At 56.1% G+C, this 16,237-nt stretch overlaps 1 protein-coding gene across 5 annotated transcripts; it reads right to left on the bottom strand.

Annotated features, from left to right (window-relative positions):
* Nucleotides 1-1,555: 1,555 nt before the first annotated feature.
* Nucleotides 1,556-16,228, bottom strand: ZMYND12 (zinc finger MYND-type containing 12). 5 transcript variants are annotated; one of them, XR_015704377.1, is made up of 9 exons: nt 16,097-16,228; nt 14,279-14,420; nt 9,580-9,751; nt 8,426-8,595; nt 6,406-6,528; nt 4,730-4,850; nt 3,618-3,763; nt 2,191-2,488; nt 1,556-1,784 (listed from the first exon to the last, which is right to left on the bottom strand). XR_015704377.1 is itself a non-coding variant. In XM_009463473.2 (8 exons), the coding sequence occupies exons 1-8, from the start codon at nt 16,174-16,176 to the stop codon at nt 2,321-2,323; spliced, it is 1,122 nt and encodes a 373-aa protein (XP_009461748.2). In that variant the 5' UTR covers nt 16,177-16,228; the 3' UTR covers nt 2,187-2,320. The 5 variants fall into 5 exon arrangements, 2 of the variants coding, with proteins under 2 accessions (XP_009461748.2, XP_087611894.1); XM_009463473.2 differs by lacking the exon at nt 1,556-1,784 and having other exon boundaries at nt 2,187-2,488; XM_087755768.1 differs by lacking the exons at nt 1,556-1,784; nt 2,191-2,488 and having other exon boundaries at nt 2,495-3,763.
* Nucleotides 16,229-16,237: the final 9 nt, after the last annotated feature.

The raw sequence follows: 16,237 nt of genomic DNA, 5'->3' as shown, positions 1-16,237 counted from the left end.
TTTGTCTGGTTTGGAAATGAAGCCACTTGCCCACGCTTGAAAGACAATAAAGGGGTGGGGTGGGGGGGGGAATAGAGAGATAAAAATACCCCGTGATCGACCCCTTCCGCTGCTGCGCGGCCCCCGCGCCCGCCGTTTTTTAAAACCTCTCCAGAGCCGTGCGCGGCGGCAGGCGCGGGGTGCGCTCGCCATCCGGGAGCGCGTGCGTGGCACCACGGCCGCCCCCGCCCTGCGCCTTCGGTTCGCAGATCCCGCTTGGGGCCCGGGAAGGATTATTTTTTTTCCCTCCTCGCTCCGGAGTGCGGCGATGGATGGGGAAGCTCCGAGCGGCGCGGCCGCCGCCTCCTCCGGGCTTAAACCCCAGCGTTTGGGCCGGCTCTGGCCAGACTCGGTTTTAACTCCCCGGGGCAGGGGGAGCCGGGGCCGGTCGCTGCCCGCGGCCTCCGCCCTGGCACCGCTTGGGAGCCCTGGTTTTGGGGACGTGGCTCGCGGCGGCGTTCCTAAACCCAGGATTCGGGCCGGAGCCCCGCCGCGAGCACCCGCGCAGGGCAGGGAGGCGGCGGCGGCTGCTTGGCAGAATTCTTCATTTATTTTGGTTGCCCTTGAAGCTGTGCCGAGCGCGGCAGGTCTGAACACTTTTCGGGCACAGAAACGCTGATCTCGGTCGCGTCAGGCTTTTTTTTTTCCCCCTGTTTCGTGAAACGGCCCTTGGCCCTGCGGTGCACGCGCTGGGAACGGCTGTTGCAGCGGCGGCGTAGGGAATAACTCTTGCAAAACCTTTCCGAGCTCCCCAAAACGCTCTTGACGCGCGCAGGGCTCCTCCTCGCCGCGCCAACGCTCCCGTCCCCGGCCCTTGCTCCCGCTCGGCTCCACGCAAAGTTAATTTTCACGCCGTCGGTTACGGCGTTGAGCGGCCAGGAGCAGCGACACCGAGCCACCGGCCCGGCGCCTCCGGCAGGCTCAGCCCGGCTGCGGAGCGTCCCGAGGGATTACCGCCGCCATCGAGCCCACGGCTCCAAATCCCCGGCCGCAGTGACCCAAATCCTCCGAGGCGCCGTCCCCCCGCCACGGTCCCCGGCCCGCGGTGGCTGGTGCGGGTGGGCGCCTCCGCCGGCGTCTCCCCCTCGCGCGCCCCGGCCAGCGCCGCTCCCCCGCCGCGGAGCCTTTCCCTTCAAATCGCTCAGGTCCCAGCTTGACGAAGCATTGCTAAAAGCGCGCTCGACTCCCTCCCGATCCAGCCAGGCGATTAAACGCGCTCAGAAATCCTCCCGCAGTAAAGGAGGCTTCATCGGCGGCTTCACGCTCGGCTGCATCCAGGCCCTGCATCCAGCGGGGCGAGGTTCCCCGACCTCCTTCCCGGCTGCGCGAGGCCGTCACGTGCGCCGGCGCCTGGACCCGCGCTCCCGGGGTCTCCTCTAGCCCCTCTCCCACCGCCCTTCGCGCCGCGGGTCGCGCGTCCCCCCCGCCCCTCCCTCCTCTCTCTGCTCCCCGCGGGGCGGCAGCGTGCGGGGGGCCGCTCTCCGCGGCCCGCGGTGACACCGGGGCCTTCCTCCGCTCGAGGCCGGCGGCAGAGTTAACGGGACGCCGAGGCGCTGGCGAGCGCTCGGCCGCGAGGAAACCTCTCCTTGGGGCTGGAGGCGCCGATCGGAGCCAGCCGGCCTCGGGAGCCTGTCCCTCAAGACCGCTGCCCGGCCCTCGCGCCGTGCCCGTGGGCCCTCCGGGATGCGAGTCCTTCCGCGAGCGGAACAGGCGAGGCCCTCGGTGCCCGGAGCTACGAGATTCCGCTGCAAAAAGAGAGACCGTGGATTTGGGGGGGGTGGGGGGCAGCACCCGACGGGGCCCAACCAGGTCCCGAGGCGCAGGCGTCGGCCGCCCCCCGCGAGGCGCGTGCCGGGGCCCGGCCCCGCGTCCCTCCCTGGTCTCACCCTGGCCGAACGGAAAGGCAAATTGAGGAAACGGGTAATAAACACAGCTCAGGCGCCCCGAGACGGAGCGCGAGGACGCAAGAGGCTGTTTGCTTTTTCGTAAATCATTAGATAACAAAAGCACAACCAACACGCGAGGCGTAATTCGTCATCCAATCGTTCTCTAATGATTTATGCGTCGCGTGTTGGTCGGGCTTTCGGTTCCCACCCTCGCGCTGTCACTCCCCAGCAGGCTCCAGAGGTCGATGGGCACGCGCAAAATTACCTCACGCCAAAAAGTTTAATTTTCGACACCTCGAGACAAAGGGACGCAGCCGGAAAGATGCGAGCAGCAGGAAGGGCCTACGGCTCGCAACGCTTTTGCGGCCAGCAGCCCGGTTACACAGCTAGCCCGGTTACACAGCTAGCCCGGGCCAAGGCCTGGCGCTGGCGGAAAGGGTCCTCGATTCCGTGGGGGACGGCCGGGAGTCAACCAACTCTAACAAGTGACCAATGGCTTCCGGAGCCTCTTGCTGGGGCAGTTGTTTCACCAGGGCGAAGGCTTTCGTCCCCGCCTCGCGAGCCTGGAAGGACAGAGAAAAGGCAGGGGAATTGTCAGGGATTCGGCTTTTCTGGAGGGGCGGTGGAAACGCCGGCAGAGGCTCACCGCGCCGGCGGGGCTGGAGCAGGTCCAGGCGCCGGCCGCTCGCCTCGGAGGGTGCCCTGCGCAAGCCGCTGCACCGGGGGGAGGAAAGCCGCCGGCGGGTGTCGCGCCGAGGATCCAGCGGCGCAGAGATGAGTCCCCCCGGCCCCCTGCGCTGGAGATCGTTGCCTCGATCCCAGCAGCTCCTCTGAGCGTTCCCAAAGCTATTTCGGGAATAAACCCCAGCTGTAGCGTCTCGGTCCGAACTAAATCCCTCCTTTCCCTCGGTAGCTCTTCCAGGGGTTAGAACGTTCTCACAGTTACAAAGCCGTGCCTGCCTTCTAATCTGAATTTGTTTCTTCCAAACGCTGCCTGACGTCGTTACGGCTTTCTCTGATACAGCGAAGAGACCAATCTGTATTTTCACCCTCCAAAACATAGGCGGAAGAAACGCGGGCTTCTGAGCGCTCAGCCCGAACAGAGAGGCCTGATTTCCAAGGGTTACTGCTCAGCGCTTCCTCAAAATCAACGACGTTTAAGGCAGAGCATTGGGCACTCTGAAGTCAGCGGTCGCCTCTGAAATTTGCAGCCGATAAAATGCAGGGGTGCAAATTCAAAAAATGAATTACGGGGGCCAACAGAGCGAACCTCCATTAACGCAGCAGCAATTATAGGGAGCGGCGGCTCGGGGAGAGACGCGCGCAAGGCCCGCGTCTTGCTCGCTGCCTGCCATCTGACCTCGTGTCTAAACGCAGCCTGTGAGCGGCGGCTGCGCTGCCAGGGTATCCCAGATGAAGGAGGAGCCCAGAAAATGTGGATAACGCCAGGATCCGCCGAGGATGGCCTGGCAGAGACCCACAGGGACGCAGGGGGCTTTAGGAGCCTCGGCAGGGTGCAGATCGCGAGCCGGCTTCGCGCCAAGCCACCGAGGCAGCTTCGTCCTCGCTCATCCAGCGCCGCAAGGCTGCCGGGGAGTGGGAGAGGAGCCAGGCGATGGCTTCGCGAGGCGGGGCGAGCACTGAAGCAGAGCTGGGCGGCCCTCCTGGACCCTCTCCCCGGAGGAAACTCACCTTCGATAGCTCCCCCACCAGGTAATAAAGCATGGCAAGGGCGTGCAGGACGCGGGCCGTCTCCCCGGGCTGGGGCTTTGGCGCCTGCTCTCTGACAGCTAACACGGCCTTCAGCACTCGGGTCGCTTCTGCTTGCTGGGCCTCAGCTGCAGCGGGAAAGAAAGAATCTTGTTGGATGGCTGGATGCACGCAAGATAATATATTCAAAACTGTCCAATTATCTCTTCTAGACATCAAAGCATTTCTACTACAAGCATCAACGCGGTATCCCAGCTCCATGCAAATTCCATACCCATTACCAGATAGCTTTTCATCTCGTCGCTAATTGTGTTGATTAGCCTTTAGTAAGGATGTGGAGTCATAACAGCTGCACGAAAAGAACAACTTTCCTACTGCCGGCAGAACCCAAGAGGGTGTCGCCTCTTGCAGGGGTTGCTGCTGGACGGAGACAGCGCCAGGGAAAGGGCTTTGCGGAAACGTTTCTCTTCTCTGCCAATATTCTTGTTAGCGTGGAAGGTAGAAGGGAGGGAAGGACCGGAGGCAAGGCCGGCTGCAGCGGGGCGCAGGGCAGCACCACGCACACCAGCGTGTTTCCCAAGGCTTTATGCACCTCTGTGTCCCAGTCAGAGCCTCCCCAGCTTCTCTCCCGAGAGCGTTCTCCGGGTTAACCCGGCCGATTACTGGTACGCGCTCTTCCGTCGCGTCCTGCTGCTTCAGGAGACGGAGCTGTAGACCTGCCTAAGTGAGACGAAACGGCGCTTTCCCACAATGAAATGGAGACGAAGGAGAAATGAGAAGGTTGAAGTGGAATCGAATCCTGAAAGGCAAAAATCTTGCACTGTTACAGTCACTGCCAAGGGTGCTGTGGAGAGGAGCAGGTAAAAGAGAGGGCAAAGCTGCGTTTCCACCTGCGCGCCCTCCTTCCTAAAGCGGCCACGTTTGTCTCATCCAGCACAATCCACTGAGCATCGACACCAGAAACACCTGCGACGCCGATTAAATTAAATACAGAAATGCCGCGCGAACCCCAAGGCCGTGAACACGAACAGCGGCCGGTACGGATGCTTTCAAATCCCGTCTTCCACACGGTTCTGCGCGACGGCGCTGCTTACTCATGGGGTCTTCGCCGACTTCTTTCTCCTCGGTGAACGGAGACGTTTCCGGTCGTGACTCGCGAATTTGCTCCTGCGCTTGAACTGACTTCACGAGAAAGGCATGCCAGATGTCGGTTACCTATCAGGAAGCAAATGAATTATTTCACCTGTATGAATAGATGCTATTTAGCAACTAGTTGTTCTATAAACAATGCGTCCCGCAATGCCCGTCCCTGCCACAATAACCGGAGCGCCGGGGGTTGGTGAGCTGGCTGCTGCCAAGCTGGATGCGTCACGTAGAGAGCTGACGGCTCTCCTCCCGGCGGCAGCCTTATCGGAAGCTCATTTCTCTATCGGACTATTCATTTTCATCAAACTTGATGGAGAGCTGCCTGGCGGAAAAGGGCCTGGGGGTGTTGGTGGACAGCTGCCTCAACATGAGCCAGCAGTGTGCCCAGGTGGCCAAGAGGGCCAATGGCATCCTGGCCTGTATCAGGAACAGTGTGGCCAGCAGGAGCAGGGCAGGGATCGTCCCCCTGTGCTGGGCACTGGTGAGGCCGCCCCTCGAATGCTGTGCTCAGCGCTGGGCCCCTCACCCCAAGGCGGCCATGGAGGGGCTGGAGCGTGACCAGAGCAGGGCAGCGAGGCTGGGGCAGGGGCTGGAGCCCAAGGCTGGGGAGGAGCGGCTGGGGGAGCTGGGGGGGCTCAGCCTGGAGAAGAGGAGGCTGAGGGGAGCCCTCATCGCTCTCTGCAACGGCCTGAAAGGAGGCTGGAGCCGGGGGGGTCGGTCTCTGCTCCCCAGGAACAAGCGATGGGACGAGAGGGAACGGCCTCAAGCTGCGCCAGGGCAGGTTTGGGTTGGGTATTGGGAAAAACTTCTTCCCCAAAGGGCTGTCAGGCCCTGGCCCAGGCTGCCCAGGGCAGGGGCTGAGTCCCCATCCCTGGGGGGATTTAAAAGCTGGGTGGACGTGGTGCTTTGGGACATGGCTTAGTGGTGGCCTTGGCAGTGCTGGGTTAACGTTGGACTCAATGATCTTAAGGGTCGTTTCCAACCTGAACGATTCTATAAACAAATCTAACCCGATTGTTAACCAAAAGCAAATTGGGTTGAAGTTTGCGAGGGGAACGGAGGCAGGTTGTGCAGCTGCCAAAGCCTCATTTCCACAGAAAATCAAGCTAAACAAATGAAAGCTCCTTTTTTTTCAGTTATTAGAGCGAAGAGATAACTGTTGCTTCCCTCGCTTGCTCGTTCTGTTCTGACAATCTTGTACCAGCGTGACTTTTCGTTGCTTCTCAGCGTAAATTTTACGCGGCTCGTGTGTATCCCATCGCTGCTCAGCAATTCCTCCCTGGCTACGGAAACTCCTCGGCGGCCTTCCCTGCTCGTGGGGCTCGCTCTGACCTCCGGCGCCGGGTATTTGGTAGCAAAGCCTTTTTTTAACAAGGTTTGGCTGCCCAAATTGAAGACAACTTGAATAACAGTTTTTAACCGAGTAGAGAATTTCTCTCTCCTGCTTTTACCTCAGAGAAATATTTAAGTACGAAAAGGATTTCTGAGATTGATCCTAAAAGGGAACGCTGGCACTTGATATGGTCACCATCCTATTAAAGGCAGCCAGAAACAGGACGACCACTGGAAAGAGCACAATAAAAAACGGAGAAGTATCTAGAGGATGACCTTCGGTTTTACCAACCTCGGCATAGAGTGAGTTTGCTACGTCCGTTTTGTTCTGGCGAAAGAAAACATTAGCCATGTGGAAATACCCTCCAGAGGCCTCAAGGGATTTTAGTCCAAACGTAGAACTAGCAAGGTAAATCTGAAAGCGATATGAAAAAAAAAAAAAAAAGCAGAAGTTTAACGTTTGTATCAGACCCGGGAAATATTTCATTAAGGGTTAACAATGTTGCAAGCATTCAGGTTTTTTCTGGGTAACCATAGCGTTAGTTATACCGGATTATGACTGTGAAACGTGGTACGAAAAAAGCTGTATTTTGGGTTTTACACAAAGGAACGCAACACCCCCAAGCCCCCTGCTCGCCGGGGCAGAGGAACCTCATCGCAGCGCCTTGAAGCGCGGGGTGGCTTTCCCACACCTCCTCCTCTCGCTGCGCGATGCCGCACGTCTCCGAAGGCACGACCCGCTGCCGCTTTTCAGCTCTCCGGCCCTGCCCGCGGCGCCGCTCTCTCCCCCCGGCGCCCCAGCCGGAGCCAGGGGAGCGGGGAGGCAGGGGTGCATTCCAGCTATTCTGAGCTGGCGTGTGACTCTCAGCAGATCGCAGACACGCAGCCAAAGTTCAGGCAGGGCTGCTCTGACGTAGACCGGCGACTTGCTAATAGTGAGAAATGATTACCTGACCCCCTTTCGGGCACCGGATTCAGGGTATCTAAAAAAACAATGGCGCAGCGGGGAATTGCTCCCGAAAGGTTTACGGCCCAAGCGAAGAGAGGGTTGTGCAGATTAGAACAGAAAGGATCTAATTCTCCCCAACCGTATGTCATCATTTACGCCCGCACAAAGCTACTATCAAATTCAACAGTAGCGGGGGTACATCACTCTGCACGGGATAAATTTAGGCTACGCGGGACATAAATAGGATGTGGCGGAGTTCATCTGCCTTTGGGGGATCAAATGACAGGGAAAGCATCCTCAGGAACACAGCTGGCAGGAGCCACTTCCAACCCAACAAACTGCTCTCGTGGCGAAAATATTGAATGGGGGAAAACGCTGTCGAACCAGACAGCCCCTGCGCTGGGCACTGGGGAGGCTGCACCTCGAGTCCTCTGCTCGGCGCTGGGCCCCTCACCCCAAGGCGGCCATGGAGGGGCTGGAGCGTGGCCAGAGCAGGGCAGCGAGGCTGGGGCAGGGGCTGGAGCCCAAGGCTGGGGAGGAGCGGCTGGGGGAGCTGGGGGGGCTCAGCCTGGAGAAGAGGAGGCTGAGGGGAGCCCTCATCGCTCTCTGCAACGGCCTGAAAGGAGGCTGGAGCCGGGGGGGTCGGTCTCTTCTCCCCAGGAACAAGCGATGGGACGAGAGGGAACGGCCTCAAGCTGCGCCAGGGCAGGTTTGGGTTGGGTATTACGAAAAACATCTTCCCCCAAAGGGCTGTCAGGCCCTGGCCCAGGCTGCCCAGGGCAGGGGCTGAGTCCCCATCCCTGGGGGGATTTAAAAGCCGGGTGGACGTGGTGCTTTGGGACATGGTTTGGTGGTGGCCTTGGCAGTGCTGGGTTAACGTTGGACTCTATGATCTGAAGGGTCTTTTCCAACCTAAACAATTCTATGATTCTATGATTTAAATAGTTCAATAAGGCAGTCGTTAAATAGTGAACTGCCGCCTAACGGAAAAGTATTGAGGAAAAGGACAGCCAATATATAAAGTAACCTATCTGTTGGATAAAAGGCACCTAGACCGGTTTGGGGTAGGAACGTCTGTTCAGCTCAGGACCGTGACCAAGTCGACAGATAGACTTCTAAGCAGATGCAGTACAGACGAGGTCTGTGGCACCTCAAGGGGATAAGGAAAACTGGTGAAACACAACTTTGGGAACACACGGACACACAGGTGCCTTAGCTCCAGACAGCTCAGGTGTTCATAACGTGTATCCTCTCGGCACCTAAAACCAGGATGACAAATCTGTCCGCTGGCGTTTTCATATTGATCTGGAAGCATCAGAGAAGGAAGTAAAATCGAAGCGTTTCCGTATTTGCGCTGGCTTACGTCATTCGCCAGGTGATATAAAGCCTGTTCAAAGTTTCCTTCGGCGGCACAGAACAGCCCCAGACCGCGATGCAATTTGTACCGAACAGCAGCGCTGCAGTCTGGGGTGCTGAGGACAATCCACCGAGCTTGGGAGAGATACCTAGATGCCTCCGGAAGATGGCCAACACCTGAAACGACACGTAGAAATAAGCAGGATAAATAGCTTTTTTTTTTTTTTAATTTAGAAAATTAGAGAATACTGCCCATTAATCCTCGGCAGTACTTTGATACGGAGACCTAGTTTGCGGATTCCCCGCTTCCCTCCGGAGCGCTCCTTAGGCGAGCGGGTGGTCAGAATCCGATTTACAGCCAGGCTGAGTGTCAAGAGCTACCAGAGCAGCCAGAAGCTGCATCTTGCATTCAATATCTCTGAAACACGTGTTCAAAACAGGTTAGCTAGAGGCAGCCACTAATGACTCATGCATTATCACACTAGAATTACTCACGGGGCTTTTTTTTTCTCCCCCCTTCTCTCGCCACACAATTTACGACAATCCTCGAGACAGCTCAATTCTGCCAGCAGAGCCTTGTGCGCCCTCCTGCACCGGCAATGATTTACTGTGATTTCTCGGTCCTTTACGTCTGCAGCCGAGGAGTTCCCCACCTGCAGAGTCCTCACTTGACGTTTTTTATAAAGCATACAATCAATGAGAAAAAGCTCCGCTTCGGGCAGAGAGCACTTTTGTGAATGAACGGAGGCATTCTGCGGATGCAACGGCCTTAGAAATGTTTGCTGGTTCCCTGAGATAAGAGCGCGACCAACCACTCTCGGGAATTTAATGCTTTTGAGAGTCAGACGAAGCCCCACAGGTAAAGAACAGATTTTCCTGCTGCTTCTCTTGTGGGAATCGGTAGAGATGGAGAAAACATTTCATTTGCTTTCATCGATCTCTCATCACAGCAGTGATTCTTTTCCCCGGACCCCCCCCAGAAAAGGGGGGGTGGGGTGTGACTTCTCCAATCTCTCTGCAATGCCCTTGAGGCAGGGCAGGGTAGAGGCAGGGCACAATGTTGTGAGCTGGTCCTTGCCTGATAAATGGGAAAAGGAAACCAGAAACCTGACCCACGGGAGGTCTTGCCCTTGCCAGCGTTACTATTTAGACAATACTTACCAGCGGAGGCCTCAGCCAAGAGGAGATAAGCGGGCACCAATTGCACAGAATTTGAGCCGTACACTTCGGTACCGAAGCGCAGGGCGTGCAAAGCTGCGGGTATCGCTTCTTCATGCTTTCCATCCAAAACAAACTTCTGGGCTGTGCCGTACGCGAGCTCCGTGATGTATTTCTGCAGGGAAACATCGTCACGGGACAGAGCGAGCAAAGGACAAGGAGAAATAAAACGTATGACGTCTCTTTACGCTCAAGTCTGCGAACTGTAAAAGAGTGATTGTAATGTTTTTTGTGTCTGTAATTAACGGATGGAAATTAAAGCTCTCATATTAGAGCCTGGCTTTCATTCCTGCTTCTCGCAGGAACGGCTTTGGACATCCTTTTAGGTCGTGTGGTGTCTTATGAGACGAAGAATCCTTTACGCCTAAGAAAAAGGGCAATAAAAGCTGTGAAGCACAGAAATGATCATCACAAGACCATAGAAAAGATGAGACAAAGGGGCTATGGCGGGGTTTTGCTGACAGTAATAACGGTGACTCAGAGCAGGCAGCGGAGCGTGCGGTTTGCCCAGCCGGTGCCAGCGCGGCACACCTCCGGCTGCGGGAGAGAGCTCCTCGCGCGGTGCCGCAGCTGCCTCCCTCCCTCCCTCCCTCCCCCGGCCCGTTCGGGGCCTGGTATTTTGGGTGTGGAGTCCGAAAAGCCGCTCAAAATCAGAACACCCTCATGCACTTCTACTCCTGTATATCCATCACCCGAGCCGCCTTTGGCGGTCATCAGCTTCCGCAGCGTTTCTGTTTGTTGTCAGAATCCATAATGTTTCCCGTCCGTACGGGTGCTTCCTGCCTTTTGCTGCTTCTAGCAGTCCGCACCGCCTTTGGTCTTTTCACCCATCCGATCTCTTCACCAGCTCCACGAACCCTTCGAACGCCCGTTCGTTGCCAAGAGCTCTACGGCAACCATAGCTGTTGTGCCCTTACAACGTGCTGAGGGACGCCAGCGGAAAAGAGCCAGGACGCTTATTTATCTATTTCTCTTTGCTTTCAGTGTAATTGTTGCCAACTCCCAACGCTTCTGCGTCGGCTTTTCACACAAGCGGTGCAGCGGGAAAGCTGCCGGCAAAGAAATCTTGTTGCTGGTGTGCCTAGCAGGGCTGCCGTGGTAAGTCGGCAAGGCACTCGCTCTTCTCTTGCTAGGAGGCACGGGCAGGCCCGTGCAGCGTGCGCCGGCAGAAAACACCGTTTTACCTTTTTGTTGCCTTCTGGTTTACAGCCGTGGCTGAGCAGAGGGCAGAAAAAACAAATGCCAGTGCTTTTGGAGGCCAGGCTTTGGCATTTTGCTGAGCTTTAAGTGCTTAGAGAGGGGCAGAGAGAGTCACGCCATGGGTGAAGGAACAGCTCAGGGATAGGGAATCTCAAGGACAGCCTGCAAGTGCTTCCTGGAGATCCTGGCTGAGATAAAGATTCATCCTTTCTGGATAAATGAGCGCTTCGAAGAACACACCCGAGTGATAGCACCCTGCTGCAGCAGGGAGAGCCAAGAACTAGAAAACACAGCGGTCGTCCCCTCTCTACCCCCTGAGCTACCAGCACAGAGAGGGTGAAAAAGGCACGCACCAAAACCGAGCCGTGCTGGGGAGCGTGCGGTGCCCAGGAGAAAGTCAGCTCGTGCTCAGGGCAAGGAGCAGTAAAAGCTGTTATTTATCAGGCTGCCTTTTCTGTCCACACCACTCGTTCTCTGCTGCAACCGGCACCGGCTTTGGTGCATGGGTATCGAGCAGATTCTCATCTGGGGAGGTGCTGGAGATCAGGATCGTTCTTTTTTTCGCTCCTCGTCAATAAGATCATCGCTGCCTCCCATGGCGTAAGCTATCTTAAAACATCTGCAGTGAGGACAAGCTAAGGGTTAGACTCTTGCACGGCTCCCAGGAGGAGAAGAAAGGGCAGGAGACAACCGAAGCCCTGCAGCACTGAATATTTAAGACTGCGCAGTTACGAGCCTTGGGGGGATCGTTAGCTTCGGCCCGCGCTGTTTTTCATCTCGCGCGTAGCCCCACGCCCCCGGACCCGCACACTTTGGGCTCTTTTCATGTGTGTTGCAATTACAGAGGTTTCTCTGAAGATGCCCCCACGCAGTTTTCCCCCAGTTGGGGTTTGAGGCGGCCGAGGACCCCAGCTCAGCTCCAGGTGGGCGCAGGGGGTTGGCAACACACTTAGGGTTCGGTGCCACGTTCATTTACTCACTCGAAGCCACTAAAACCTATGGTGCGCTTGAAGAAATGACGATTTAAAGAGGAAGGCAGGCTTCCAGACAGTTTGAGTTGAAACCTGCAGTCGGCGGGGCTAGCATCGGTGCCGGAGGACTGCTGTAGCTGGCTGGGGCATGGATCTTTTCGCGTAGCCGGGGGCTGCGGTAAGCTGACATCACGCAGGCAGGTGAGGCTATTCTACAAACAGAAACTTGGAGTTCTGTCAGTTTGGAGGTATTGTCTGCAGGCAGCCCCCCGGCTATGTTGACAAAAGCAGATTTCTATCAACAAAGCTTTGGAGTAGAGGCGAGGTATGAAACTCATCACCTCCTGGCGCTCAGCTTCGTGCACCTTCCCTCAAGCCACAGGGCATTTTGATGTGCAGCAGCTCTCCTGCGTCCTGGCAGAGGCTGGAGCTGTGTGTTTTCTAAACAAACACCGTGCAGGAGTTTGTGAAGTAGGGCAGAAATGTTCAAAAAATAATAAACCTACGGGCTGGCTTTGAGCAGAAGGTTTTTTCTCCGGTGGTCATGAGACTATGTAGCTTTTCCCTGAGCTCCAAAGGCCGCCTTTAAGGCATTTTTGTTGGCTCTCTGAATAGGAAAATGATGAAGCCACCAAGACGGGGCAGTAAATAATCTCACCCTCTCCACACCGCTCTTCCAACGCTTGTCAGCCAGTCTAGGCCCACCGTTGTCTACCCTACACCGTGCTGTACGTAAAGGCTGACTTTGTTTGTGGGCTAGGAGCTGCAGGCTTGCTGCGAAAGCAAGCAGGTAACAAACAAAACGTTTCCGCTTTTTCATTCCTTTCTTAGGAGAGAAGGAAGACAAAGCGTCCCCGCACATGCCGTTCCTGCAATCTGTTTTAATAGTCTGGAGACAAAGGTCAAAGAACAAATGTAATAAGGGTTGTTAAAGATTCTATAAAAATCTCTACTTCGGAAGAAAAAAATCGGGGTCTGCTCCCTATGGCTCTTCCTGTGAAGTCATTCCGAGCCTCGGCTCGAGCTGCACGTCTGCAGGTGCTGTCTGCTGACCTAGGTGTGCACTCCAATCCGGAGGGGTGACTCGCCCTTCTCCGCCAGCCCTGCCTTCCTGCTCTCTTCCCCTGGAACCCAATAAAACCGAATGATTACCTTCCAGCTAATCAAGGAGTACTTCCTTCATCTGGCAGTCACGTGGGCTTTTGTAATGTATATTGCAGAATTTTAGTTGCTATAAAATCAACATCAGCGTTCAATCTGTAGGTAAAGTTTCTTGGAAAAGCTTTAAGCAGCTAAGGATGCAAAAAACCCACCTCCCACCCCCAAAAAGACCAATTTTAACTTCTCTTCTTTGGAGATTTCATAAAAGATCAACTTCAACGTAACCTGGAACAAAGAAGCTTTTGCATATGTCCCGAGGCTTCTGGGACGTGCTGTTCTAACACGCTTTCTTCAGACTTTGGTCACCAATCTTGCCTGTGATTTTCAAGCAGATGGGATTTTCAAAACCAAACTGGGTTGTCAGTGCCTAATTCCCACAAAACCTGCAGGAATCGGCTGCCTAAAGCTTCTCACAAGCTTTCGCCAAGCAGCATTTTTGTCTACGTAGGTTCCACCTCTTTTAGACGTTCTCTGTCTGGATGCTCCCAAGAAAGGTCGCAGCAACGAGCCAGTTGCCAAAGCACTAGCACCTGGCCCAGAAAATACCTTAAAAATAATACACGATGTAAAATCCACAAGATTAACAATCTTCTCAGTGGCACCGTTCGATTGTTACCAGCTCACTTTCAGCTGTTCTGTTGTCCGATTATTCTGCGATTAGGAGTTATGCAACGATAGAAGGATAATTTATTTTTACGGGCAAGATTTTAAGGAGCAGATGTATTTGGGTGGGTTATTTTATTTTATCAACATTGTGGAAAAGCAGATCCTGCCACCCTATAAACAAACAGAAAAAATAGTTGAAAACCACTCGGGCTGGAAAGGAGCTGCACATCTGCACTGCCCACGAGGCCAAAAAGCAGAGATAAAAGACCGTTCTTAGCAGGAAAGGGCATTTAAAATTGGCCAGTAAACAAAGGGAGGGGACTTTATTTCTTCGCCCGCCTGTTTGGAGAAAGGGGAATCCCTCTTATCAGTGAAGGATGAGCAAAACTCAGCTGGATCCCAAACTAAGCGGGGAGATGGACTAACTACCTGGCAGGGCAGGAGATCCAGGACTGACGCTGCCTGAGGAAGCTGAGGACTGCGAAAAAGGCAAGAGGCTCGTGGAATCGGAGAGGGGATGCTCCCACCCCCCTTATTATACAGGTTTTGTTTAAAAAAAAAAAAAATTAAAGCTCTGCAACTAAATACTGATCAACCAACGAGGTGCCCTCCTAATGCTACGTACATCAAAATACAGGAAGAAGCGATCTAATCAAATTTCACTGGCAGCACTTTGAAGTGGTATTGGTTTTTCTTGTACATACCTGCCTCTTCACCAGCTGTTCCGTGCCATGTTTTCTTTCTTTTTCAGAAAGGAGAAAAGGGACGGACGTACGGATTGGAATCAGCAGCTGGCATATTCGCTCATGGATACTAACCCAGTCAGCTTTTTGATGATGTACATCACTAACAAAATAAGGGAAGAACGACATTTTTGATTGCTTGGAAAGGGTGGAAGGAAAGATTACTGCCCGTTGTACCTTCTGGACTTTCAACGCAAGAATTACCCACAACAGCCACCAGCCCCGAGTCTGCTCAGAGTACATAATATATGCTTGCTATTCCCAAACGGGAACACAGTGCTGTCCTGCCAGGCGACCACGATTCTGTGCGATAAATCCTTACTTAAATCACTCACAAAACTCCCGATACAGTTTGGTTTGAGCAAATGTGTGGCTTTCAACACTGCGGTACATAAAAAAAAAAGCCTCAAAGCCAAACAAGTCATTGTGAAACCAATGAAATGTATAGTTAACATATGACTTCACCGAGGACTCTGTGTAAGTGAAGATATTTGTGTAAACGGCCAGGAAGCTCACTGCACTGCTCTCTATTTGATGCGGGCACCGTTGGAAGCGAGGAGGAATGCTCCAGCTGAGCGTGCCCGCTCCGCTTCCCGCTACCCTGCCTGCCTGCCTTCCTCCTGGGCCTTCTCCCTCTCTCCCTGGCTCCATCCCGGGCCTCGTCCCTGCCTCCTGGGCTTTGTCCCAGGCCTTGTCCCTGCCACCCAGGCTTCATCCCTGTGGCCTAAGCATTGTCTCAGGGCTTGTCCCCGTGTCCCGAGTCTCATCCTGGGGCTAGTCCCTGCCTCTTGCCCTGTCCCTGTGTCCCAGACCATATCCCAGGCTTCATCCCTGTCTCTCAGTCCTTGCCCTGGGCCTGTCCCTGTCTTCTAGGCCTGGCGCTGCCTCCTGGGCCTCATCCTGGGCCTTCTCCATGTGCCCTGAGCCTTGTCCTGGGCCTTCTCTCTGTGTCCTGGACCTTCTCCCTGTGCCCTGAGCCCCATCCTGGGGCTAGTCCCTGCCTCTTGGCCTGTCCTGGGCCTGTTCCTGCCTCCTGGGCCTCCTCCCTGTGCCCTGAGCTGCATCCCAGGGTTAGTCCTCGCTTCTCGCCCTGCCCCTGTGCTCCAGGGCCGCTCCTGCCTCCTGGGCCTCGTCCCAGGCCTTCTCCCGGTGCCCTGAGCCTTGTCCTGGGCCCTCTCTATGTGTCCTGGGGCTAGTCCCTGCCTCTTGCCCTGCCCTGGGCCTGTTCCTGCCTCCTGGGCCTCACCCTGGGCCTCCTCCCTGTGCCCTGAGGCTCGTGCTGGGGTTAGTCCCTGCCTCTCACCCTGTCCCTGTGCCCCAGGGCCGCTCCTGCCTCGGGGGCCTCGTCCCAGGCCTTCTCCCTGTGCCCTGAGCCTTGTCCTGGGCCTTCTCTGTGTGTCCCGGGGCTAGTCCCTGCCTCTCGCCCTGCCCTGGGCCTGTTCCTGCCTCCTGGGCCTCACCCTGGGCCTCCTCCCCGTGCCTTCAGCCTTGTCCTGGGCCTTCTCTGTGTGCCCTGAGGCTCATCCCGGGGCTAGTCCCTGCCTCTTGCCGTGTCCCGGGCCTGTTCCTGCCTCCTAGGCCTCACCCTGGGCCTCCTCCCCGTGCCCTGAGCCTCATCCCGGGGTTGGTCCCCGCCTCTCACCCTGCCCCTGTGCCCCAGGGCTGCTCCTGCCTCGGGGGGCTCGTCCCAGGCCTTCTCCCTGCGCCCTCACCCTCGTCCCTGCCCCCCGGGCCTCACCCGGGCCCTGCCCCGTCCCCCGCAGCCAGCGGGGCTCTCACCAGTAGTACGCGAGGCGGCAGCGGCCGCAGCGCAGCCGCCCGCCCGCCCCGCACACCTCGCAGCGGCGGGACCCCTCCATGAAGCGGCCGCCGCGTTACCAAGGCGACGCTTCCGGCGAGGGCGGAGCCACTTCCGGCGGA

This window comes from Nipponia nippon, unplaced genomic scaffold (assembly GCF_047370975.1).
Source record: "Nipponia nippon isolate SJK-2023a ecotype South Korea unplaced genomic scaffold, ASM4737097v1 scaffold_19, whole genome shotgun sequence".
Lineage (NCBI taxonomy): Eukaryota > Metazoa > Chordata > Aves > Pelecaniformes > Threskiornithidae > Nipponia > Nipponia nippon.
The sequence above is the reverse complement of the archived record's forward strand: the minus strand, read 5'-3'. Positions and strand labels throughout refer to the sequence as shown.